The sequence below is a fragment of the Dasypus novemcinctus genome, chromosome 23, assembly GCF_030445035.2.
Source record: "Dasypus novemcinctus isolate mDasNov1 chromosome 23, mDasNov1.1.hap2, whole genome shotgun sequence".
NCBI lineage: Eukaryota > Metazoa > Chordata > Mammalia > Cingulata > Dasypodidae > Dasypus > Dasypus novemcinctus.
Window position 1 is genome coordinate 17,174,314 of NC_080695.1, and position 24,800 is coordinate 17,199,113.

The 24,800-nt window shown below is 52.1% G+C and overlaps 2 protein-coding genes across 3 annotated transcripts in view; one reads left to right on the forward strand and one right to left on the reverse strand.

Moving 5' to 3' along the window:
* Window positions 1–17,648, reverse strand: part of ALKBH4 (alkB homolog 4, lysine demethylase) — a 33,260-nt gene extending 15,612 nt beyond the window's left edge. Inside the window, exons 1-2 of the mRNA XM_004448290.5 lie at window positions 17,487–17,648; window positions 7,317–7,514 (exon numbers count right to left, since the gene is read on the reverse strand). Of these exons, the coding sequence (XP_004448347.1) occupies window positions 7,317–7,514; window positions 17,487–17,624 (336 nt within the window). The 5' untranslated portion in view covers window positions 17,625–17,648. The remainder of the gene's footprint in view (window positions 1–7,316; window positions 7,515–17,486) is intronic.
* A 60-nt stretch (window positions 17,649–17,708) lies between these two features.
* LRWD1 (leucine rich repeats and WD repeat domain containing 1) lies at window positions 17,709–24,679 on the forward strand. Of its 2 annotated transcripts, none has more exons than XM_004448287.5 (15): window positions 17,709–17,936; window positions 18,698–18,932; window positions 19,051–19,167; window positions 19,559–19,699; window positions 19,956–20,054; window positions 20,322–20,444; window positions 20,521–20,635; window positions 20,836–20,945; window positions 21,130–21,337; window positions 21,860–21,932; window positions 22,032–22,172; window positions 23,693–23,784; window positions 23,961–24,116; window positions 24,204–24,316; window positions 24,401–24,679. In XM_004448287.5, the coding sequence occupies exons 1-15, from the start codon at window positions 17,857–17,859 to the stop codon at window positions 24,539–24,541; spliced, it is 1,944 nt and encodes a 647-aa protein (XP_004448344.1). In that variant the 5' UTR covers window positions 17,709–17,856; the 3' UTR covers window positions 24,542–24,679. The 2 variants fall into 2 exon arrangements, with proteins under 2 accessions (XP_004448344.1, XP_071067274.1); XM_071211173.1 differs by lacking the exon at window positions 17,709–17,936 and adding an exon at window positions 18,243–18,261.
* Window positions 24,680–24,800: the final 121 nt, after the last annotated feature.

The following is a 24,800-nucleotide window of genomic DNA, read 5'->3' on the forward strand; positions in this document are numbered from 1 at the left end:
GAATAGGAGTGCTTCTCTCTTGTGCAGAAATCCCTAAAGGTAGCATTGTTAGATAACAAAGAACAGTTAAACCCAACAAATATCATTTTTGTGTAAATAGGGGAAAATGGTGTTTTAAAATTCAGTTACTTGGGTTAATTTAATTCAAGTTTATGGGAGAAAATTATTTTTTTGAAAACATAGATGTGCATTAAAATGATGGCAATATCTACTGTTTGATCAGGTATGAAAGGGGCTTTAAATTGTTATTCCTCACTAGTCTCTGAAAATTAATCAGTAAATAGTCACATTTTCAGTCAGCAAAAGATTAGCATTTGTTAGTGTTTTTACACTTACTATTAAAATTAGCTGGTATCCCAGGCCATGAAATGGTCTTCACATAATAGGCATCCAAGTCATTTTTTCAGTTTGAAATATTAAGTTGTGGCTATTTTATTTCAAAGTCAAGTTTGAACACTGGAAAATCATTGCTCGGTGATTTGTAATCCAAGTTGGGACTTGGATTATTTATCTAGAGATGTTTGTGTATTTTGTAAGAATAGTATTGCGCTGCCATCATGGTGACTGTCACAATTCTATGAAAATGTCCTCTGTCTGACACCTTATGTTGAGTGTTTCCAATGGTTTGGAAGTTTCGTATATTTATTGTATTAACACAATGTCATAAAATAAAATGCTGTTTACTGGAAAAAAATATATTAAAAAACAAAAACACATTAGGGAAGCCTTCGCTGCTATCAAGTGAAGCCAAGCTTTTAAAAAAGAATGTCAAATCTTTTCAACTCTTCCAAAAAGCAGAGGAGAGAGCACTCCCTAACTTACTCTATAAAGCCAGCATTACCCTGATACCAAAGCCAGATAAAGACAGCACAAGTAAGAAAAGAATATTACAGACCAATATCCCGTGAATATACATTCAAAAATCCTCAACGAAATCCTGGCCAACTTAATCCAACAGTATTTTAAAAGCATTAAACACCAGGACTGAGAGGGATTTACTCCAGAATGCAAATGTGACATTTTGAGTATTTATGAATCCCCAAAAGAGAAAGATTATGTTTGTAAATCAATCTCTTCCTCTGAGTGCGATACCCTTTGATTGTATTAAATTCAAAGGATTCAAGATTACTTGATAACATCAGTTTAGGGCTTTTGCTTCAGTAAAGCATGACTCTGATTGAGTCCCTGCCCCCTTGGTGAGCTTATATAATCAGACACTCACTCAAGAAGACACACGAAAGAGGAGAGATCTGTCATGTCTGATCCTGGGATAAGGCCCTGGGGAGAGATGAGCCATTCACCCAATAATTTGCAGCTGAAGAGAACAGAGCAGCTGAGCAGCTGAGAAGGCCCAGAAAGAAAGGAGCCCTATTCCAGCCTACAGCTGAGATCAGAAGAAGCTGGGCTCACTGAGTCTTAAGAGGAAGAAGGAAAGACCAAACAGAGATCACCCATCATCTTGCTTCATCATGTGGTAGCTGACTTTGGTGAGAAAGGACCTCTTAAGGTACCTTGAGCTGGACTCTTTAGGGCCTTGTAACTGTAAGCTTTTAGCCCAAATAAATACCCTTTATAAAAGTCAATAGATTTCTGGTACTTTGCATCAGCACCCCTTTGGCTGACTAATATAGCAAGGGTAGTTCAACATAAGAAATGCAATGTAATACACCACATTAACAGAATGAAGGGGAAAAAACACATGATCATCTCAACTGATGCAGACAAAATCAATATCCTTTCATGATGAAAACACTCAGAAAACTAGGAATAAAAGGGAACTCTCTTAACATGATAAAGGTCCTGATAAAAAATCTATAGCAAACATCGATACCCAACAGTGAAAGACTGGAAGCTTTCACTGTAAGATCAGGAGCAAGACAAGGATGCCCACTGCTACCACTTCTAATCAACATTGTACTGAAAGTGCTAGCCAGAGCAATTAGGCAAGAAAGAGAAATAAAGGCATCAAAACTGAAAAGGAAGAAGAAAAAGAAAAACCATTATGTATTCACAAATGACATGATCCTATATATAGAAAATTCAGAAGTATTCACAAGAAAGTTACTTTAATAAGCGAATTCAGCAAAGATCAATGAGCAAACTATATGGTGTTTTAGTTTCCTAGCTGCTAAAACAAATACCATGCAAAGGGTTTGCTTAACAATAGGAATTTATGGGCTTGTGCCTTTGTGGCAAGAAGTCCAAAAGCGAGGCAGCACCAAGACAACGCTTTTTCCCCTGAAGACTGTGGTGTTCTGGGACCGGCCAGTTGATTTTCGGCAAAGGTGCCAAGCCCATCCAAAGGGAAACACTGGTCATCTTCAACTGGACAACAAATGGGACAACTGGAAATCCACACGCAAAGGAGTGTATACTTCTCACCGTATACAAAAATGAATTCAAAATGGATCAACAACCTAAATGTAGAAGACAAAACCATAAAACTCTTAAAAGAAAACACAGGGAAATATCTTCAGATTCTTGTATTAGGCAATGGACTCTTAGATTTTACACCAAAAGCATGAGCAACAAAAGAAATAATAGAGAGGAACAGATGTGGCTCAAGTTAGGTGCCTGCTTGGCAGTTTTGGTTCCCAGTGCCTCCTAAAAACTAAACAAACAACAAGCAAACAAACAAAAAAAAAACAACTCAGGGGAGCTGATGTGACTCAGTGGTTGAATGCTTCCCACATAAGAGGTCACAGCTTCAATTCCTGGCCCTGGTACCTCAAAAAAAAAAAAAAAGAAAAACTGGCCTTCATCAAAATTAAAAAAAACTTTCATGCATCGAAGGACATTATCAACAAAGGGAAAGAGCAACCTACAGAATGGAAGAAAACACTTAGAAACATTGCTGATAAGGGTTTAATATCCAGAATATACCAACAACTCCTGCAACTCAAGAGCAAAAAGATAATTAAAAAATGACCAAAGGACAAACAGACATTTCTTCAAAGAAGAGATACAAATGGCCAAGAAACACATCAAAAGATGCTCAAGAGAAGTGGACTTGGCCCAATGGATAGGGCGTCCGCCTACCACATGGGAGGTCTGCGGTTCAAGCCCCGGGCCTCCTTGACCCGTGTGGAGCTGGCCCATGTGCAGTGCTGATGCACGCATGAAGTGCCGTGACACTCAGGGGTTTCCCCCACTTAGGGAAGCCCCACGTGCAAAGAGTGTGCCCCGTAAGGAGAGCCGCCCAGCGCAAAAGAAAGTGCAGCCTGCCCAGGAATGGCGCTGCACACATGGAGAGCTGACACAACAAAAAGAAACACAGATTCTCGGTGCCACTGATAAGGATAGAAGTGGTCACAGAAGAACACACGGTGAATGGACACAGAGAGCAGACAACTGGGGCAGGGAGGAGAGAAATAAATAAAAAATAAATCTTTAAAAAAAAAAAAGATGCTCAACATTAGTCATTAGGGAAACACTAATAAAAAACACAAGATACCACCACAAGGATTGCTATTATTATTATTTAACAGTAAAGACTCAGAAATATTTGTATACCAGTTTTCATCGCACCATTACTTACAATAGCCAAAAGGTGGAAGCAAACCAAGTGTCCATCAACAGCTGCATGGATAAATAAAATGTGATATATATATATCAAAGGAATATTATTGAGCCATTTAAAAAATGAAGTTTTGATACATACAACATGAATAAATCTCATAAACATTACGGTAAATCAAAGAAACCACTCATGACAGGCCACATCTTGTATGATTCCATTTCTGTGAAATGTCCAGAACACGCAAATCCATAGAGAAACAAAGTAGCATAGTGGTTCCCTAGCGCTGCAGAGAAAGGGAGAGTCCCTGCTAACAGGTAGGGGTTTCTTTTGGGAGTGAAAGAAACACTGAACTGTGTACTTCACATGGGTGACTCTTATATGAGTTATGGTATGTGAGTTCTACCTCAAAACAAACACGCACACACACCACTAGGGAGGGTCCTTGCAGGAGGCCCTCAGAAATGTGGCTAGGGAGGAGGAAAGGGAGCCTGTACCCACAGACTCCTGCCTTGAGTGGCGGCGGCGGCATCTCCACCCTCCCAGGTTTCTCCTGCCTCAGCACACCTGAGCTTCCCACAGCCACCCCAGGCGGCAGCGGGCTGGAAGCCCAAGCAGGGAGTGCAGTGGAGCGCGGGGCCAGGCTACCTGGGAACAGCGGATGAAGTACGACTGGCCGAGGGGCTGAGGCAGGAGTGAGAGGTGGCCCTAAGGTGGGCACAGGAATTCTAGCTAAGGAAGGCCTCGCAGAGAAGGCACTCCCTGAAAAGGGGTGTTAAGGATTGAATTGTCCAAAAAAACAGGTTGGCGAGGAGCCAGTGTGGCTCAGGGGTTTAGCGCCAGCTTCCTACATACAAGGTCTAGAGTTCAATTCCCAGCCCCAGTACCTCAAAAAAAAAAAAAAAGGTCGGCATCCTCCTCCTCAGAATGTGACCTTAGGAAACAGGGTCATTTCAGGTAGAATTAAGACGGTTAAAGTGAGGTCATGAGCAGGGTGGGTCCTTAGCCCAAAATTCCTGGTGTCCTTATAAGAAATGTGAACACACAGAGGGGAGAAGGCCACAGGACGACAGGCAGAGAATGCCATCTGCCAGCAGGAACAGAGTCCTCCCCTCACACTCCAGAGGGGGCACGGCCCTGCCACCCCCTTCAGTTGGGACGTCAGGCCTCCAGTGCCATGAACCAAATGCACTTTTGCTGTTTTAAGTGACCTTGCCACAGCAGCCCTGGGGAACAGACGGGAAGGAGCATGCAGATGTGCAGGTGGTGCAAAGGAGAGCCAGGGTGTTTAAGGAACGGGGCGGGGGGGCAAGGAACAGAAAGGTGCCAGGCTGACGGGGTGGGCCACCCCATAGGGCCTTCTAGGTGGGTGTAAGAACTCTGGCATTTCACTGAAGGGTTTTAACGGAGAAGTGACAAGATCTGACTTAGTTTTTAAAGGGATCACTTCCCTGCTGTATCAAAAATTAACTGGAGCAAGGACCTAAGCAGGAAGTGCCTGTAGGACTCCCAGGCAGAGAAGCTGGAGAGGCTTAGATCAAGGCAGTGGCAGTGAAAGGGGTGAGATGTGCTCAGATTCGGGATGTGTTCTGAAGGAAGAGCGGACAGGAATTACCAGTGGCTTGGAAGCGCAGCAGGAGAGACAGAAAAATCTGGGAAGGCTGCGGGGTTTCCGGCCTGAGCAGACAGACGGCAGCTGGAATCTGTGGGGCGGGACCACCGCAGGTGCAGGGGGATGAGGTGCAGCTCAGACTGGGGTGTGGTCAGCTGCGCAGCCTGGGCGGAGGCACCGGGGGAGGCCTAAACACAGTGGGGTTCAGGGCCACGGCTGAGGCCACCGAGGGAGTGAGTCCAGGCGGGAGGAGAAGCAGCCAAGGCCTGAGCCTCGGGGCACTGCAACCTCCCCAGGTCAGGGGCGGAGGAGGTCGCAGCCTGCAAGGGGTCAGGCAGCAAGGTGGGAGAAAAGCCCCAAGACAGGGGAGTCCCGGAAGGTCAGTGAGGAAAAGTGTTTCAAAGAGGAAGGTGTGACAACTGCACCATGCGTTACTAGGAGGCCCGCAGGAGGAAGCCTGAGCGCTGGCCACTGGGTCTGGGTTGTGGGGGTCAGTGACAGGCAGTTTTTGAGTGCAGTAAGAAGGAACAGGAAGAGAGGACAATTGGGAAAACAGATGTGTTCAAGGAATTTTGCTGCAAAGATGACAGGGCTGGAGCCTGCTGCTACACCAACAATGAAGGTCCAGTGGGAGGCAGGACTGATCTTGCAGGAGAGAGAGGGGAGAGGTGCTGGAGGGTCATCTTTTGAGTAGGAGACAGGGTGGGATCGGGATCCCAAGTGCAGGGAGGGTGGCCTTGGAGAAAAGCCCTAGAAACAGGACAGGTGGCAACGTGCACAGAGGCGGGCGGGGGTGTGGTCGAACAGGCTTCCTCGGTGAAGCAAGGCTCCACGGAGGCTCAGTGGAGAGTGAGGAGAGCGGCAGGAGGAGAAGAGAGAAGGTTTGGAAGAGGAGGGTGGCGCGGTGAGTGTGCCTGGAATCCGGCCTGCTGCTGAGAGCAGGGAGGGCTCGGCTTAATTTGCAGGCCTCGGGGTCTGTAACTGAAGGGAGCCCCTCTGCAGGCTGCAGCGGCCTCTCAGGCCACGGGTGCTGTGCAGCTGCAGACCTGGCTGGGGGGAGGGCTGGGTTCACCAGGGTCACGTTCAGCAACAAGAGTACGAAGAAGTGAGGGGGCCAGGGCGAGGGAGCTCAGGAAGACGTGGCCGTGACGACTGCTGGTGCTGTGTGTTGGCTTGTTTACTGTTGTCTTTTTTCCCCTGGTGCTGTTTAGATCAGGTGAGGAGAGAAGGCAAGAGGGGCGAGGAGGGAAAGTGAAGGAGGGGGAGGACGCGTGGCGTCGGGGACTGTCCCCCATAAAGACAGGTTCGGGGCTTCATCCATGTCCCTGTGGGTGTGAACTCATTTGTAACGAGGAGCTCTGAAGATGTTTTAGTAGAGGTGGGACCCATTTGTGACTAGGATCTTTCAGAAAAGCAGGTAGAGGAGGCCGAGGTGAACCGGAGTGGGCCTCACTCTGTACGACTGCAGGCCTTGTAATCAGAAAAAACACACGCAGCGTGAGAAGAAGCGAGAAGGCAGTGGGAGTCAGAGCTGCGAATGGAAGCAGGGAGAGAGGCCGCCACAGGCCGAGGGGAGCCGGAACGCGGCCGACTCAGGGAGAAGCAGGCTCTGCCTAGACCTGGCTGGTGGCCTCCGAGCCTCCAGAACCGGCGGTTCAGCCAGCCCACTGTGTGGGATTTGTCGCGGCAGCCCCTGGCAAACTAAGGAAGATGGGGCACAGGTTCTGGGGGGATTGAAGGACCGTGAGGTACAGAAGGAATGAGCTAGAAAGAGTGGGACAGAGGGGGAGGACATGAGGGCCTCCAGGCCAGAGGACTAGCGGGAGCATGTGCGAGAACAGGTGAAGTGCACCGAGAGCGCTTCGTGTGAGAGGAAGCCAGTGTGGTGGAGGCGTGCGGCAGCCATGGAGGCATCCCCTGGGGTCTCCCTTCTAGAAATCCTAGGTGACCATCACCACGCGCGGGCCGGCCCTGGAGAGGTGCATAAGGGACGGAGCAGCCACGGCGGCCTTTGAGCATCTGGCCCTCCCCGCACACCCTCGCCCTGGCCGCCCCACAGCCCGAGGTCAGGGGCAGCCCCGTGAGGCTGCAGAGGAGGGCCCCGAGAGGCCCCGCTGGGGGCAGAGGAAAGGTGCGCCAGGGTTCTCTGACCTTCCGGGCTTCCATCCCACGCTCTGCCCAGCATACCTGCTTCCTCCGGCCAGACTGGGAGAGCTTCCAGGGGTCGCGGTCCATCAGGCGCACCATCTCGGCCTCTTCCTCCCGGCTCACGAAGTCCTCTATGAGCGTCACGCCTGGGAAGGGGAAGGCCCAGTCTTCAAAGTCAGACTGCTCGTCGCCCACTGCCCAGCCAGTGCTGGGCAAGTAGAGAAAGCGGTGTGCTTTCTGCAAAAGACAGACGGGGGGGCCTGAGCCGGGGAAGCCTGGTCAGTCTGCACGGGTGTGCCCACCCTGAGGCCCCCTCGAGCAGCCCTGCCCACGGCCAGCTGCCTCTGAGGGGGTCTCTGATGATTCCTTTCTCCTCGCCTTTATACCCGGCAAAGTCTAACCCCAACTAAACAAAAGCCATGAACCTCCCAACTCTGCCCTCCAGCCCTGGCTCTCTTGGGTACCGGATCAAGAGCTGTAGGGCAAACCAGCTCTCCTGCCCTTGCCATGCCCCTGAAGACACCCCCAAAAGCAGCTGAGGTCCAGAGGTGGGTGTCCTGGACTTGGAGGCAGACCCCCTGCCAGGGCTGCCTCCTGGGAAAGGCCATTAGCCCTCCTGAATGAGCACAGCACTGGACTCTCTTTCCCCATCTGCAGGAGAGAAGAGCATCCCCGTTCCCAAGGCCGTTTCCTCCCTGTTACAGACGGGGCAGCTGAGGCTCGGCCAAGGTTCGAGGCTGCACAGCCAGAGGCAGCCCGGGAGTCCACACTGCGGGAAGTACTGTGTCCACCCCCCACCCTGTGGGGATTAAAGGAGAGGACGAGTGTGAAAGCATCCAGTCCACACCGGGGTTCCAGAAATATGCTGAAGTGAAATCTGCGACGCTGGGGCTGTCCAGAGGGTGAGCAAGGCATGTTGGGAGGCCAGAGGGGACGCCCTCTGCTGCCGAGGGGGGCAGCCTGGAGGGTCCCGCCGCTCCGAGGCAGCCGTGGAGGCATGCTGCTGGAATTTCCCTTCAGATGAGAACTGAGAGGGCAGTGTGGGAAGACAGTGGAGCCAGAAGCCCCAGGAATCAGGCCCTCCACCAAAACAAGTCCTGAACTGGCAGAACTGTCTGAAACTCTGGAATCTGGGACACTGCGCAGCACCCAGGGAGGAGCTGGAGGAAGTAATACCAGTCTGTGTCACCCTTTGAGCAGCGCTCCCACCCCTCATCCCGCAGCCATGTGGCAAGCAGCAGTGACTGCAGCCTCGACTCCTGGTACAGGATCTAGTCCTCCAAAACTGACGTGTGTGTGTCAAATAGCTGACTGCCGCTTTTCATCAGTGTGGCAGGTTGAGATTATTTATAAATCAATCCCCAAAAGAAAAAGACTATGTTTGTAAACTAATCTCTTCCTCTGGGTGTGATACCCTTTGACTGCACTGAATTTCAGCTGAGATGTCTGTGATCAGATTACCTGTTAAAATTGGATTTTGTTTTGTTAAAGATTTATTTTTATTTATCTCTCTTTCCGTCATCCCCCTCCGTGTTGTCTGCTCTCTGTGTCCATTCGCTGTGTGTTCCTCTGAATCCGCTTGTATTGTCAGGTGGCACCAGGAAACTGTGTCTCTTTTTTGTTGCATCATCTTGCTGCATCAACTCTCCACGTGTGTGACGCCACTCCTGGGCAGGCTGCGCTTTTTTCACGTGGGGCAATTTTCCTTGCAGGGCTCAATCCTTGACCATGGGGTGCCCCTACACAGGGGCGTCCCTGCGTGGCATGGCACTCCTTGTGCGCAGTAGCACTGCACGTGGGCCAGCTCACCACACAAGTCAGGAGGCCCTGGGTATCGAACCCTGGACCCTTTGTATGGTAGGTGGACACTCTATCAGTTGAGCCACGTCTGCTTCCCTAAAATTGGGCTTTTCGATTTGACTACATCAGAGGGCATGACTTGGGCTGAGTCCCTGCCCCCTTGCTGGGTCACTCAAGAACACACAGAGAGAACTTTGTTATTTTTGATCCTGCCACGTGACAGAAAGGAGAAGGCTCAAACAGTTAAAGCCCTGGGGGGAGATGGGCCATTTGCCTGATGGCCTACAGCTGACCTTGGGAAGAGAGCCCAGACTGATACAGGAAGCCCTGAGACACAAGCCATCTGACAAGCCTGCAGCTGAGAGCAGGAAGAAGCTGGAACCATGGAGCCTCAAAAAGAGCAAGCCCAGAATGGAAGGCTGAAACCTGGCAGAGATCGCCTGCCCTCTTGCTTCAATATGTGAAAGCTGATTTTGGTGAGAAAGTACCTCTTATGGTACCTTGAGTTGGACTTTCCACAGCCTTGGGACTGTAACCTTTTACCCCAAATAAATACCTTTTATAAAAGCCAATGAATTTCTGGTACTTTGTATCGGCAGCCCTTTGGCAGACTACTACAATCAACACCTTCGGATCATTGTGGTGCCAGCTCTTAGGGCAGCCATTGTTTTAATCCCCCTCTCAGGCAGAAGCAGCAGAGGCACCTTGAAGAGGCAATACCCCTTTTCTCTCTCTCTCTCTCTTTATTCCCTCACTGGGAGCAAAACTAGTTTGGAAAAGTCACAAATTGACAGCTCCAACATACAACAATGAAAAAGAGAAGTAGAGGGAGAGAGGGAAGGAGAAATGCAAGAAGGAAGGGACGGAGGGAGGGAGGGAGGAAGAAAAGAAAGAAAAGAAAGCAAGAAAAGAATGAACCCTAGCAATCCAGAAGAATGGGAGAACTAGATTTCCAGAGTTACCACAACATAATACTCAGAATATCTTTTAAAAAACAAACAAACTGCAAAACACACAAAGAAGCAGGAAAGCATGGCCCAATCACAGGAAAAAGTTTTGTTTTATTTTTTGCCAGAAACCATCCCCAAGGAAGCTCATTAGTTAAAGACTATTAGAACTATTAGTCAAAGACTCTAAATCAACTGCCTTAAGTATGTTCCATGAGCTAAAGGAATCATAAAGAACTAAAGGAAATTAGGAAAAAGTTGTCTGAACAAAATAAAGAGATGAAAATTATAAAAAGGAACAAAGAAATTTTGGAGCTGCAAAGTATAATCATTGAAATGCCTAACTTGTTAGTCAAATTCAATAGAAGATTTAAATAGTCAGAAGAAAGGATCAGTGACTTTGAAGACAAGACCAATGAAATTAAAGTGAGGAGCAGAAAGAAAATGCTGTGAAGAAAACTGGACAGAGCCTGAGGGATCTCTGGGACACCATCAAGCATACAAGGTACGCATCCTTTGAGTCCCAGAAGGACAAGAGAGAGAGAAAAGCAGCAAAAAAGAACTGAAAGCAGGGACCTGACACTGGTTAAAAGGTGGAAGCAACCCAAGTGTCCACCAACATGAATGGATAAGCAAAATGTGGTCTATCCATCTGTATTAGTCAGCCAAAGCAGTGCTGATGCAAAATACCAGAAATCAGTTGGTTTTTATAAAGGGTATTGATTTGGGGCAGAAGCTTACAGATACCAGGCCATAAAGCATAAGTTACTTCCCTCACCAAAGTCTTTTGCCACGTGTTAGAGCAAGATGGCTGCCGACGTCTGTCAGCGTTCCTGGGGCTCATTTCTCTCTGGGCTCAGCTCCTTTGTTTTCTCCACAAGGTCAGCTGTAGACTATGAAGCTCTCTAGGCTTTGCCTCTCTCCCCGGGGCTTGATTCTCTCCAAGCTCAGCTGCTCTGCTCCTCTGTGTGCTTACTTCCCAGGCTCCAGTTTAAAACTCCCAACTCTGTCTTTTGCCATGTCTTTTATCTGTGAGTCCCTGTCCCCACCCACCAAGGAGTGGTGACTCACACCCGCCCTACTGACATGGCCCAATGAGAGGCCTAACCATAATTTAATTAAATAAAAGTGAAGCTTCAGACAGACCAGTTTACAAACATAATACAATACCTATTTTTGGAATTCATAAACAATGCCAAACTACTACACCATCTAATGGAGTATTATTCAGCCGTCAAATGAAGTTCCAATACATGCTACAATATGGATATACCCTAAAGACACTATGTTGAGTGAAATAAAGCAGACACGAAAGAACAAATGTTGTGTGATTTCTCTTGTACGAAATAGTTAGAATAAAGCATTGTTTGCTTGCTTCCATTTTTTGACTGCAGTGAATAAGCCTGCAATGAACATCGATGTACAATTATCTGTCTGAGTCCCTCTTCTCAATTCTTTTAGGAATATACCTATGAATGGGATTGCCACGTCATATGGTAATCCTAAATTTAACTTTGTGAGGAACCACCAAACAGTTTTCCACAGTGGCTGCACCATTTTACATTTCCACCAATGTACAAGGGCTCCTGTTTCTCTACATCCTTGTCAAGACTTGTCATTTTGTTTTGCTTTTTAATAACAGCCATCTTAGTGGGTGTAAGGTGGTTTCATAGTGTTTTTGATTTCACATTTCCTAATGACTCATGACATTATGCATCTTTTTATGTGTTTATTGGCCATTTGTATATCTTCTTTGGAGAAATGTCTATTCATATCCTTGGCCCATTTTCTAACTGGGTTATTTACCTTTTTGTTGTTCTATTGTAGGAAGTCTTTATATATTCTGAATATTAAGTATTTATCAGATGGCTTCCAATTTTTTTTTTTCCCATTTTGTAGGTTGTCTTTTCACATTCTTGTAATGTCCTTTTTTTTCTTGTAATGCCTTTAGATGCACAAAAGTTTTCAGCTTTTTTTTTTTTCAAATTTTTTTTTTAATATTTATTTATTTATTTTTTTTTAAATTACATTAAAAAAAAATATGAGGTCCCATTCAACCCCACCGCCACCGCCCCCCACTCCCCCCACAGCAACACTCTCTCCCATCATCGTGATACATCCATTGCACCTGGTAAGTTCATCTCTGAGCATCACTGCACCCCATAGTCAATGGTCCACATCATAGCCCAGACTCTCTCACGTTCCATCCAGTGGGCCCTGGGGGGATCTACAGTGTCCCGTAATTGTCCGTGAAGCACTATCCAGGACAACTCCACGTCCCGAAAACGCCTCCACATCTCATCTCTTCCTCCCGTTCCCCACACCCAGCAGCCCCCATGGCTACCGTTCCCACACCCATTCCACATTTTCTCTGTGGACATTGGATTGGTTGTGTCCATTGCACACCTATGTCAAGTGAGGGCTTAGATTGCACATGGGTACTGGATGCACTCTTCCCGCTTCTAGTTGTAGACACTCTAGGCTCCATGTTGTGGTGGTTGACCTTCTTCAACTCCATGTTAGCTGAGTGGAGTAAGTCCAATAAGTCAAAGTGTAGGAGCTGAAGTCTGTTGAGGCTCTGGGCCTGGGTGTCATATTATCAGTCCAGAGATTCAAATCCCCTACATATATCTTAAACCCAGCACCAACTACAATTCCAATAAAGTAGCATGCAAGTCTTGTGAAAAGAGATCCCCTCTGAGTCCATTTCCATCACGCAGAAACACCAGCTCCAAAGAAGGGCCATCTGTCATGGCAGTGAACCCCTTCTGCCATGACCATAGAACCCGTGGGTCTCTTTATCCCTCAAAAGAACCAATACCTGGGGTTGTATCTACCTTATCTGTCTCTTAGACTCTGTTCAGTTGCACATAGGGGTATTCCTTCTGACAACCTCCAGACTCTTTTTTAGAGACTCACAGCCTTATAATCTCATTTCTTCTTTCCATTTCCCCCTTACATTAGGTCAAACCGCTTCCCGAAGTCATGTTATTATATGTAGACAGGTATATTCTGCTGTTCCGCATTGAATCTTTGATTCAAGGTCATTTTCTAGTTGCTTCTTCAGCTGGTATGTGGTAGTGATCCCTCGGTGCCAGGGAGGCTCATCCCCGGGTGTCGTGTCCCACGCTGGGGGGAATGCATCACATCTACACACTGAGTTTGGCTGTGAGAGTGGCCACATTTGAGTAACATGAAGGCTGTCAGGAGGAAACCCCCAGGCACAATGCTACTCTAGGCCTTGTTCTTATTGCAGGTGCATAGGCTCAAAAGTGTAGCCATTAGTATCAAGAGCCCACTGTTGGGCCCTCCTTCCTTCCTGGTTCTTGCCGTTGCACCTGGAGGATTGCCGCTGCTCTCCCAGGGCCCACAACAGTGACCCCCCGGCCAGTAGCCCAGTACCCCCCCAGCTGTTGTTTTTAATTGTTTCCACTATGAGTATAAGTTTTCAGCTTTGATGAAGTCCAGTTTATACTTCTTCTTGTTGCTTGTGCTTTCAGTGTAAAGTTTGAGAATCCATTGCCTAATAATACAAGGCCCTGAAGCTATTTCCTAATATTTTCTTCTAAGAGTTTTATAATTTTAGCATTTATATTTAGGTCACTGATCCATTTTTTAAAAAATTTCATCCACTTTAATCTTTGCATTTTATGTGTCATTTTATTTTTGACGTTTTTAGTTACTGCTACTGATGCAGTCATCATTTCTACACTCTCTTCCAAGCCTCTCTCTCTTGCCTCTTTTTTCAAGCTGTGGCAGTCCCTTTAGTATTTCCTGCAGGGCAGGTGTTTTTGTTATAAACTCTCTCAGTTTCTGTTTATCTGTGAATATTCTAATCTCACCCTCATTTTTGAAAAATAACCTTGCTGGGTATACAATACTTGGCTAGAATTTTTTCTCCTGCAGTTTCTTTTTTTTACTTTTTTGATTTATTTATTTTTTAATTCATTTTTTTAATATTACATTAAAAAAATATGAGGTCCCCATGTACCCCCCACCCCCCTCACTGATCCATTTTGAGTTAATTCTTATATATTGTGGTGTACGTTCTTTCACATGTTATATTAGCCAGCCAACGGGGTGCTGATGCAAAATACCAGAAATCTGCTGGCCTTTATGAAGGGTATTTATCTGGGGTAAAAAGCTTACAGTTAAAAGGCTCTAAAGAGTCCTACTCGAGGTTGATTTCTCATCCAAAGTCATTTGCCATGTGTTGAAGCAAGATGGCGGGCAATGTCTGCGAGGGTTCAGCCTTCCTTCTTCCTCATAAGGCTCCCAGCTTCTTCCAGTCTCAGCTGCAGGCTGACATAAAGCTCATCTCTCAGGGCTTCTCAGCTGCTCTGGTCGCTTCACAAGGTCAGCTGTAAACTCTCAGGCAAAAGGCTCATCTCTCCCCAGGGCTCCAGCGTCAAAACCAAGTTCTCTCTGCTATGTCTTTTTCTGTGCATCTATTTCCCTGTGTGTCTCCTTACATTAAATGTCCATTTATATAGCCCACAGAGGGAGCAGGGACTCAAACTGAGTTACATTCTTCTGATATGGTCAAATCAAATCCCTAATCTTAACATAATTTAATCAAAGGCATTTCAGCTGAACATAATACAATCAAGGGGTATCACGCCCAGAGGAACAGACCAGTTTGCAAACATAATCTTTTTGGAATTCATAAATAATTTCAAACTGCAACACATGTGGATATCCAATTTTCTCAGCACCATTTGTTGAAGAGATTATTCTTATCCTGTTGAGTGGATTGACCCTCAACCTTTTGGTCTCTGCTAACTCTACCCCCAGTTTCCCATAGGCTGGATGGTACCTGTCACCTTTGGGAGACCAGGATGAGGATCTACTCTTCCAAGAAGCTTTTCCTGCCTGCCCTTCCCACCTGCTTTCCCTACCTATGGTGCAACTCTTCTGGGTCCTCTACCCAGATATGGGGTTTGCCTCCCTCCCCAGCAAAAGTGAACACTCCCGAAGTGGTTCTGGATCATGCCCCCCCATCCATGCCCCAGCCAGGGAGACTGCCAGCCTGAAGAGCAGGTGAACTTCCACACCCAGGGCCATGACTTTCCCCCATCCCAGGAGTTACAAGTCTTGCCCTCAAAGGGCCAGCCCTGCCCCCCACTCTCCACTGGGCATGGCACTCAATTTGAGTTCCTCAGCACCCCTTCCTTTCCTCTCCCAAATTCCTCTCCTCTCCTTCCCTCTTAGTGCAAGAAGGCCGTCCTTCAGTTCAAGGTAGATTCTTTCCCAAGTCCAGCTCTGAACTCTCAAGTCCTCACACCATGAGCTGACCCTAACCTAACCTTACCACTAACTCACTTCCCTTCTTCCATCTCCTTCTCTTCTTCTTCTGGAAATACTCTCAGGTCTCTCACATTCTAAGACAGTGAAGAAACCATCCCTGGCCTTCCAAGCTTCTGCCTACTCCCTCCCTTCCCTTCAACAACCTCGTGATTCCTGTATTTGCATCTGTCCCCCAACCCAACTCTCTCAGCGGTTCCCACACTCTGTCAACTGTCATATTCATTAGTCTCTTTTAGGTCTTCCATGCAGGCACACTCAACCTATGTCACATTGCTCATTACTACTCCTTAAAGCTCTCCCTTAGCTTCCAGTGCACTTTCTTCTTCTGGATCTCTTAATGAAATAGCTAATATTTGCTTCCACTTCACCAACTATTTCACATGGATTTTCCACTTTAATCATCAAGACAACCCTAGGAGGTAGCAGGTATCATAACAATCCCTACTTGTGAAACTGAGGCACAGATTTATTGAGGTTTCGGCTGGATCTCACTCAGCTCAGACTTTAAAGCCCATCAGGGCAAGCGGATGTGGCTCAACCGATAGAGCGTCCGTCTACCATATGGAGGGTCCAGGGTTTGCTCCCCAGGGCCTCCTGACTCGTGTGGTGAGCTGGCCCATGTGCAGTGCTGCCGTGCACAAGGAGTGCTGGGCCACGCAGGGGCACCCCCGTGTAGGGGCCCTATGCGCACGGATAGCCGCCCTGCATGAAAAAAAAAGCACAGCCTGCCCAAGAGTGGCGCCGCATACACAGAGAGCTGACGCAGCAAGCTGATGCAACAAAAAAAGAGATGCTGTTTCCCAGTGCCACTGGATAACACAAGCGGATGCAGAAGAACACACAGTGAATGGACACAGAGAGCTGACAACCAGCAGGGAGAAGGGGAGAGAAATAAATAAAATAAATCTAAAAAAAAAAAAAACACAGCCCATCAAAACGCAGTCCTGGCCCTCTGTAGCCTCTCTTCTCTCCCCACTCCCATCCCCAGGATCCCACCCTAGCCCTCCTGTTTATCTCACTGTTACTCTTCCCGGGGATCTCAGCCCCTTTTGCAGCTTCACTTCACTAGCCTCTGACACCAGCTGAGATACTTTCTGATCTCTGGATTACCATCTCTGCCTCCTGGCCCCATCCCCCACTGGACACATTAAAACTGAGGCGACGCTTCCTTAAGGGGACATCTCTATCTCTAGACGTCTGCTATTTCTCCCCTCAAGGGCTGGCTTGAGCACCCTGTTTGGTATGAAACAGAGCTGCCTGTACCAATGGAGTGGGAAACTCACTTTCAACGATGATGTATGACAGAAATAAATGCCTTTAGTTTTCAAAATACAAACAAAACCTACAAAAAACCCCAACTGGGGAGTCATCCTGGACATCTCCCTCCTCACACCACAGCCATTCAGACTGAGACGGTACTATCGCCACAGTGTCCCATGTCTGCATTCCCAAAGTCACATTTGACCTCATCATTTCCCTAAAACCCTCCAGCGGCTCTCCGTGGCCTTCAGGGTAAGTCTAACCTGCTCAGCTGCCACACACTAGGCACTCCGTGGGGGGGGGGGGGGCACCCCCCTCTCCAGCCTCCTCTCCCTCACCTGAAGCATTCCTCCACCTTCCCAGCCCATGCACTCACCCCAAGCCTTGACCCCAGCAGCTCCCGCAGCCTGGCGCTCCCTGGAAACCAACTAAAATACTTGCAGACCCAGTTCAAAGGTTCCGAATCCTTTTTCGATAATTGGAATTAATCTCTCGTCCATTTCAGCCAAAAGCCTTTCCGGCACCTCTGCCCTAGTTTTCACCACCCTCTTTCCCAGCCGTCTCCCACCTGCTCAGGAAGCTCCAGCACCAGACACGGCGGGGCTAAGTAGAAGTTTGCAGACCGGCTCCCCCAAGGTCCCAGAGGCGCGCTGTGGTCGGACTACATCCCACGTCCCAGCCCTTTCCCACTCCCAAGGCCACTCCTCCAAGCCCTCCTCTCACCCGGGAAAGCGGGTGACACGGCTTGGTCTGGGACCTGTCTACGGCCAGGCTGAGCCTCTGTTTCCCCGTATGAAGAACGTCGTTTGTGGAAGCGTGTCCTAATCAACATGGGCCTCAGTTTCCCCCTACGAAGAATGGACTTTGTGGACACGGTTCCCCTCCCAGCCCTTACCTGCGGGGGGAGCTCCCAGGGCGGGTCACCATCGCTATGCCGCTCGCAGATCAGACAGGTCCGGATGCCCTTGCAGCCGCATTCTCGAAGCACCTCTGGTGCCTCGGCCACCGCCGAAGCTGCCGCCGCCGCCGCCATCGCCCCGCCCGGGAGGCCGGGGCGCAGGCGCGGAGGCCGCTGGGAGTTGTAGTCCGCGCCGCGGGGCACGCATTCACCGCGCGCTTCCTTCCGGTCGTGGCTGCCGGTGGGCACGCGCGGAGCCACCTCCTGGGCTCCGGCACCCGCGAGCCCGCACCCGGCTCCGGGAAGCGCAGGCTCCGCCGACCTCTGGTGCCCCCGCTCTGTCCACAGCGGGCCGCGCCGCCTCGCCATGGGCCCCCTCTCGGCGCGGCTGCTGCTGCAGCGGGGCCGGCCCAAAAGTGACCGTCTTGGGAAGATCCGGAGCCTGGAGTAAGGGCCGCGCCGGGGCGAGGGTGTGTCCGAGGACCGGGGCCACGCCGCCACCTCCGGGGGCTGTTTGGGCGTCTGGGCCTGATTCCCCGGGCGGTGGGGAAGAAAAGCCGGGACCTTCCCCACTCCCTGTCGGTTCCCGTTATCGCCCTCCGGGCCCGGCGGAGTCTCTAATCACTCGGGCCGGGCGCCTTTTATCATAAGGAGGGCTGGGTTGCTGTCCCACCCTTGGCGGAGGGGTCCCTGAGCAGTCGTACCCCGGAAGAGCGCCTGGGTTCCTAAGGAGGCAGACTTGCAGGAAGAGGGGGTTGAACAACCTGTTGAGGTAATTATGAAGGACCCCCCGAGGGAGTCAGGAAAAGCCTCCCTGCGGCCCTGAGGACTCAAGTAATTACAAGATTTAAATGTTAAAAAATAAAGGAGAGGGAAAGGGATGTAGCTCGAGCGGTTGAGTGCCGGCCTCCCACATGGGAGGTCCGGGTTCAGTTAATGGTGCCTCCTGGGAAAAAGACAAAAATAAACAAGAAGCAAAACAAACGAAGAGACCAATCCTGGGAAGCAGATGTGGCTCAGTGGTTGAGCACAGGCAGGGTTCATTCCCTGGCCCAGTACCTAAAAAAATATAAATAAATAAATAATAATAAACGAGAGAGGGGAAGCTTTACATGTACCAGAAACGTGAGGCCAGAAAGCCTCTGAGACAGCCTAATGGGGGAAGGAGGCTTGCATGCCCCCTGAGCCTTTCCTGCCCCCCACCCCAGCCTGTCAGGGCTGAAGCTGCTCTCTGAGCACTTGGACCCCAAGCTCCTGGGCCGCCTGAAGCTGCTGCAAGAGCTGGACCTCTCCAACAACCAACTGGAGACACTGCCTGCCAACCTGGGTCTGTCCCACCTGCGCGTCCTCCGCTGTGCCAACAACCAGCTGGGGGACGTCACTGTCTTGTGCCAGTTTCCAGAGCTTGAGGAGCTCAGCCTGGAAGGCAACCCCTTCCTGACGGTGGGTGCCCCTTCCCGTCCACATGCCTGGGGCTTGGACTTGCATGGGCTCAGGGTCAGCAGCCCTCGAGCCCCAGCTGGGGGCAGCCCCTGAGCCACGCCTCCCTCCCCCTCCCCAGGTCAGTGAAAACCTGAAAGTCTCCTTTCTCCTGCCCAAGCTCCGGAAGGTCAATGGCAAGGATGCTTCCTTGACTTCCTCTCAGGTGGAGAACCTGAACCGGGAACTGACCAGCCGGGTAAGCAGGGGTGGATGGTTACAGGGGCTCATTCCTGTGTCATGAAGTGGCCTGTCACAGACCTTTGCCTGGCTCGTTCTGAGTGTGGCGCTGCCTCCCTCCTGAAGTGAGGAGTGTGGGCAGTTGTCCTCTGCCCTCCAGGTTTGCAAGTGGGGCACAGCGGGGGGGCCGTTGAGTGTTTTTACCTTTTCCTAGTATCTTACCAGGCTCTTTCTGACGTGTGTTTTGCTTAGGCTTGTGCCACCTACAACTCGGAGGCTGCCATTCAGGGGGGCTTCCAGGGGGTAATGGGGGTGAGATACTTGTGGTTACAGTGCGGGTGGCGACAGAGGTGCCGCACAGGGTCCAGGGGGCTGGGCCCAGCCTGGATCGGTGGTCCCTCTTGCACCAGGTCACGGCTCACTGGGAGAAGTTCATGGCTGCACTGGGCCCTGAGGAGGCGTCTGAGAAGGCCCAGGCGGACTTCGTGAGCTCTGCCGTCAGGGACATTCGTTACGGGCCCGAGTCGCTCAGCGAGTTCACCCAGTGGCGGGTATGTCCTCACCTGCTGTCCTGGGAGTCGGCTGTCCTGCCTTCTCGCTGGCTCCCACAGCCTCCACTGCCCTGGAGGTCTCTGGCCTGTGAGAGGCTAGTGGACTGTGGGGAGTGGGGTGGAGAGGGGAGCCCTCTTGCCTGGGAAGACCTGTTCCCAGCTCTGGAAGCAAAAGCTCCCACTGACGGGGCACCCGGGGAGGGGCTGGGGGCACCCAGAACTGTGCCCCGCCTCCTGACTGCCTGGCCCCGCCCAGGTGCGGATGATCTCTGAGGAGCTCGTGGCCTCCGGTGGGACCCAGGTAGCTGAGGCAGACCTCCCAGAGAGACCCTCAGAGGCCGCCCACGAGCCCAGGGTGAGTGTGGGTCCTTGTGGCTCTCCCCAGGGCTCTGAGAGCCTGCCAGCCATGGCCCTGCCTGCTGGGGAAGCTGCAGGGGACACAGGACCTGGAAATGAGCCCGGGAGCCTGCTGCCCAGGCCCAAGCTAGTTCCCTCTGATCCTGGGCAGCCAGCCCTTGCCCCCCATGCTCATGGGAGGACTCAGGCTATCACAGGGAGGGAAACCGGGGCAGGGGGCCCCCAGCCACAAGGCCCTCAGCCCCCAGCCCCGGCCCCTCCACAGGTGAGGCTGGTGGCCTTGAAACGGCCAGACGATGCCCCACTCAGCCTCTCTCCCAGCAAGCGGGTGTGCACCTCCCCGTTGGCCAAGGCAGAGGGCAGCCCCGTGGGCCCTGATGGCAGCCAGGTAAGTGAGCGAGTGGCAGGGAGCGTGGGGTGGGTGAGCAAGGGCCGGGGCACCCGTGACCGCCCTGTCCCCACAGCCTGGCCTGAAGCTGGAGCCCCTGTACTTCCTGCAGTGCCACAGCAAGAACAACAGCCCACAGGACCTGGAGACGCAGCTATGGGCCTGCGCCTTCGAGCCAGCCTGGGAGGAGGGTAGACATGGGTGGGCAGGTGGGGCAGGGGGCCGGGCCGGGGGCGACAGGAGCAGAACGAGGGGCTTGGGAGTGCAGCCTCAACGGGTGGGGGAACCTGGAGGCAGAGAGAGCCTGAAAAGGGCCATTGGGGCCGAGAGGAGGGAGCTGCACGGGCGAGCATTGCAGAAAACCTTTCACAAGGCTGACCCTCCAAAACAGGGCATTCGAGGGCCACTTCCCAGACTGTGGCCACGTGTGGCGGGGAGGCCGTGTGTGTGATAGACTGCCAGACGGGCATCGTACTCCACAAGTACAAGGTGCCCGGGGAGGTGAGTGCCAGGGCCCAGCCCTGGCTCCTGGGGACCAAAGCATTGGGATGGGGATGTGCCTTTCACGCATCACCATGTGCCTTTTTCCTTTGATGCTGAGCCTCAGTTACCCAGGGGCACGCTGCCTGCTCATTCATGCACACAGCTCTAGACCTCAATGACCCTTCCCCTGTCCCATCCCCAGGAGTTCTTCTCGGTGGCCTGGACAGCCCTATCGGTGGTCACACAAGCAGGCCACAAGAAGCGCTGGAGTGTGCTGGCGGCCGCAGGCCTGCGGGGCTTGGTCCGGCTACTACACGTGCGCGCCGGCTTCTGCTGCGGGGTCATCCGGGCCCACAAGAAAGCCATCGCCACCCTCTGCTTCAGCCCCACCCACGAGACCCACCTCTTCAGTAAGACCCTCTTCCCACATCCACTGCCCCAACAACCCTGCCCTGCGGCCCTGGCATCCTTGGTGCCCCCCGTACACCCCCACCCCGGGATGGCAAGGCCCTCACCAGGCTGAGCGCACTGAGCGGGCAGGCCGTGGGCAGCTCTGGTTCTGGTAGAAGCAGCATGGGCTTCGTGTCAGTGGACTTCAGATGCCAGCTTTACTCCCCATCTGCTCTGTGGCCTTGGAGTTTTCCACAGCTCGGGCCACTGTTTCCTGTGATGTGGGCTGATAACCTCCGACCCTCTGGTGTGGTAACCCAGTAAGGGGTGATGTGGGCTGAGGCCTGCCGTGGCACGGCTGCCCGGTGCCAGCACGTTAGGTTAGAGAAGACAAGGACTTGCAGGCCTTGGACCTTCCTGTGTCCCAGCCATGACCTTCCTCTCTTGGAGGGGCTCTGATGCTGGGACCACTGTCTCAGCCTGAGCTGCGACCTGCAGGAAGGGAGCAGGGCCACCCATGTCCTTCCCCTCCCTCTCCTCAGCTGCCTCCTATGACAAGCGGATCATCCTCTGGGACATCGGGGTACCCAACCACGATTATGAATTCCAGGCCAGGTAATGCCCTGGGGCAGGGCTCGGGGGCACGGGGGCACAGGGACCCGCTGCTCAGTGGAACAACAAATGACTCACGGCTCCGTCTCACCCTGGCCGCAGCCAGCTGCTAACACTCGATACTGCATCCATCCCCCTGCGCCTCTGCCCCGTCACCTCCTGCCCAGACGCCTACCTGCTGGCTGGCTGTGAAGGTGGCTGCTGCTGCTGGGATGTGCGGCTGGACCAGCCCCAAAAGAGGAGGTGAGGATGGGCCAGGGTCCCCTGAAAGGCAAGCCCTGGAGCCACGGGGGGCGTTGTCAAGATGGGCCCAGGTCCGCCTAAGCACACCTGCTGGGGTGGAGTCCTGCCCCAAGGGCTGCTGTCAGGGGCCTCTTCAGAGATGCTGTCCCCTCTCCTGTGGGGCTCGGCGGGGCCGGGTCCGTCTCCGGGTTGTGATCCCATCACCTGGCTCCTCGGTTCACCAGCAGTGTCACCTGTCTTTGCTTACATTTCTTCAATTGTAAAGTGGGGCAGTCACTTCTGTTCTTGGGCTAGAGAGGTGAGATGGTGTCTGGGTACAGATGAGACTCTGGAAACGCCACGTGGAGACTTCACGGCTTATCTGTATTTGCTGGAAGGTTCTTGAGAGCGTTTACCGTGGGATCTCTGCCCTCGAGCACATGGTCAAGAGACAGGCATTGAACAAAGGCAGCCAAATAAACCCCTCAAAGGACGATGTGAGCTTCAGAGGAAAGAGATGTCCCAAGAGAGGGTAACAGGGAGGCCTCTTCAAACTGGGGGTCCCGGGGGCCTCTGGTGAGGTGACCAGTGGATACATGGACAGCCTGTTTGGTTCAGGCTTGCTCCACAAGGCAGGCAAAGGAGCCAGCCAGAGGGAGGGAGGGGCACAGTGCCCAGAGGGAACGGCATGTGCAAAGGGCCAGTGGTGGGAGAGCTTGGCAAAGCCAGTGGAAGTGGCACAAATTGAAGTGGCGAGGTTGCCTGGAGCCAGGGTTGCTGGGCTTTGTTGGCCAGGGTAGGAATTTTGAGTTTTATCCTAAGTGCAGTGAGCAACCTGGAAAGAATTTTAGGGGTGGGTGGCGTTGAGTCACTTGTGTGGAGAGAGTAGTAGCCTCGGAAGAACTGTTGCAGTCGTCCAGCCCAGCGCTGGCGGCGGCCCCCTGCCCCACCTGGGAGTTAGCCTAGGCCTGTCTGCCCCACCCCAACCCGTGGCATGTGTCAGGGGCTTCTGCTTCTCCTCATCCCGTGCAGCCGCTGGGGGTCCTTTCCAGGCACAGGGGGATCTACAACACTCCTGCCTTTAAGCAGCCAATACCCAGTCAGCACCCACCGTGCTCAGGGTCAGAGCAAATGCCCCCGTTGCAGCACTCCCAGCCCTGCAGCGCCTCCCTCAGGCCCCCCGCGCTTGGCGTGGAGTCGCCTCCCCTCCCCCTCGGCTGGCTGGGGCACCCCTGCTCATCCTTCACACTCAGTCACAGAGGCCTCTCCTGGTCACCTTGCCCCCACCTGGGAAGACCCAGGCCTCCAGCTGCCTATTCCCACTATCTCGCAACTCCAGGTCTCCCAATTCTGGCCCCGCTTCCAGAGCAAAGCTGACCCCTCGAGTGCCAAGTGTGGATTTTTGTTGTATCTTTTGACCTTTGCTGGTGCATGGCCCAGAGCAGGCATCCAGCAGAGATTCGAAGACATGAGCAGGGTTTGGGGGGTGGGGGGGGTGTGTATGTGTAACGGCTGGCCCGGCTATCTTCCCTGCTCTGCAGGGTGTGTGAAGTGGAGTTCACCTTCTCCGAGGGCCCCGAGGCAGCTGGACGGAGAGTGGACGGGCTGGCATTTGTGAATGAGGATGTCGTGGGTGAGTGAGCCAGCCCAGGGCACAGTCTGCCTTCCTGGGAACCACATGGGCACAGTGAAGCCTTCGTGGGCTGGGGCTGAAGGTCAGGGGCCTCTGAGGGATCCCCAGTGTGGACTAGGAGCTGTCTGGTGAGGAGCTGTACAGTTCCAGGTACAGTTCTCTGTCCTCTCCCACAGCCTCTAAGGGGAACGGCCTGGGCACCATCTGCCTATGGAGCTGGAGCCAGACCTGGGCAGGCCGGGGCAGCAAGTCCACAGTGGCAGTGGTCGTCCTGGCCCGGCTGCAGTGGTCACCCACCGAGCTGGCCTATTTCTCGCTCAGCACCTGTCCTGGTGAGCTTGCCCTGCCTCAGCCCACCCTCCACCTCCTGGAGCCCTGCCCCACCCCCGCCCCTTAGGCACCTATCTGTGTCTTCGCAGATGAGGGCACTGTGCTCTGTGGAGATGAGGAGGGCAACGTGTGGATCTACGACATCAGGCAGGTCCTGGAGCAGCAGCGCCCACCGCAGGCAGCCCCGCAGCCCCCGACACAGGTACCCGTGCTGGGGACTGGCCGCACCAGAGGCTGCGTGTGGGGGACACCGGGAGCCCACCCTCTCTCTGGCTCTTCCCACCAGATCCTTAAGTGGCCCCAGCCTTGGGCCCTTGGCCAGATGGTGACCAAGACCATGGTGAACACAGTGGTGGCCAACCCCACCTTGACCTACCTCACCGCTCTGACGGACTCCAACATCGTCGCCATCTGGAAGAGGCAGTAGCCACGAGCAGCAGAGGGGCCTGCCTGCCTCTCCCGCACAGGACCAGGGACACAACTTAATTTATTCGGCTTTGGGGCAAATGCTGGGGGGCTTTCTATCAGTGAATATTTTTATTAAACTCTCTGCCAGCAAAGAAGAGCCTGTAGAGAGCTACTTAAAGTTAAGGTGGCCCCATCTTTAGTTTGTACCTTAGGACAGGCAGGCCTGCAGCTGAGATTTGCAGAGCAGATACACAACCCTGGGTTTTCAGGTCCCTTCT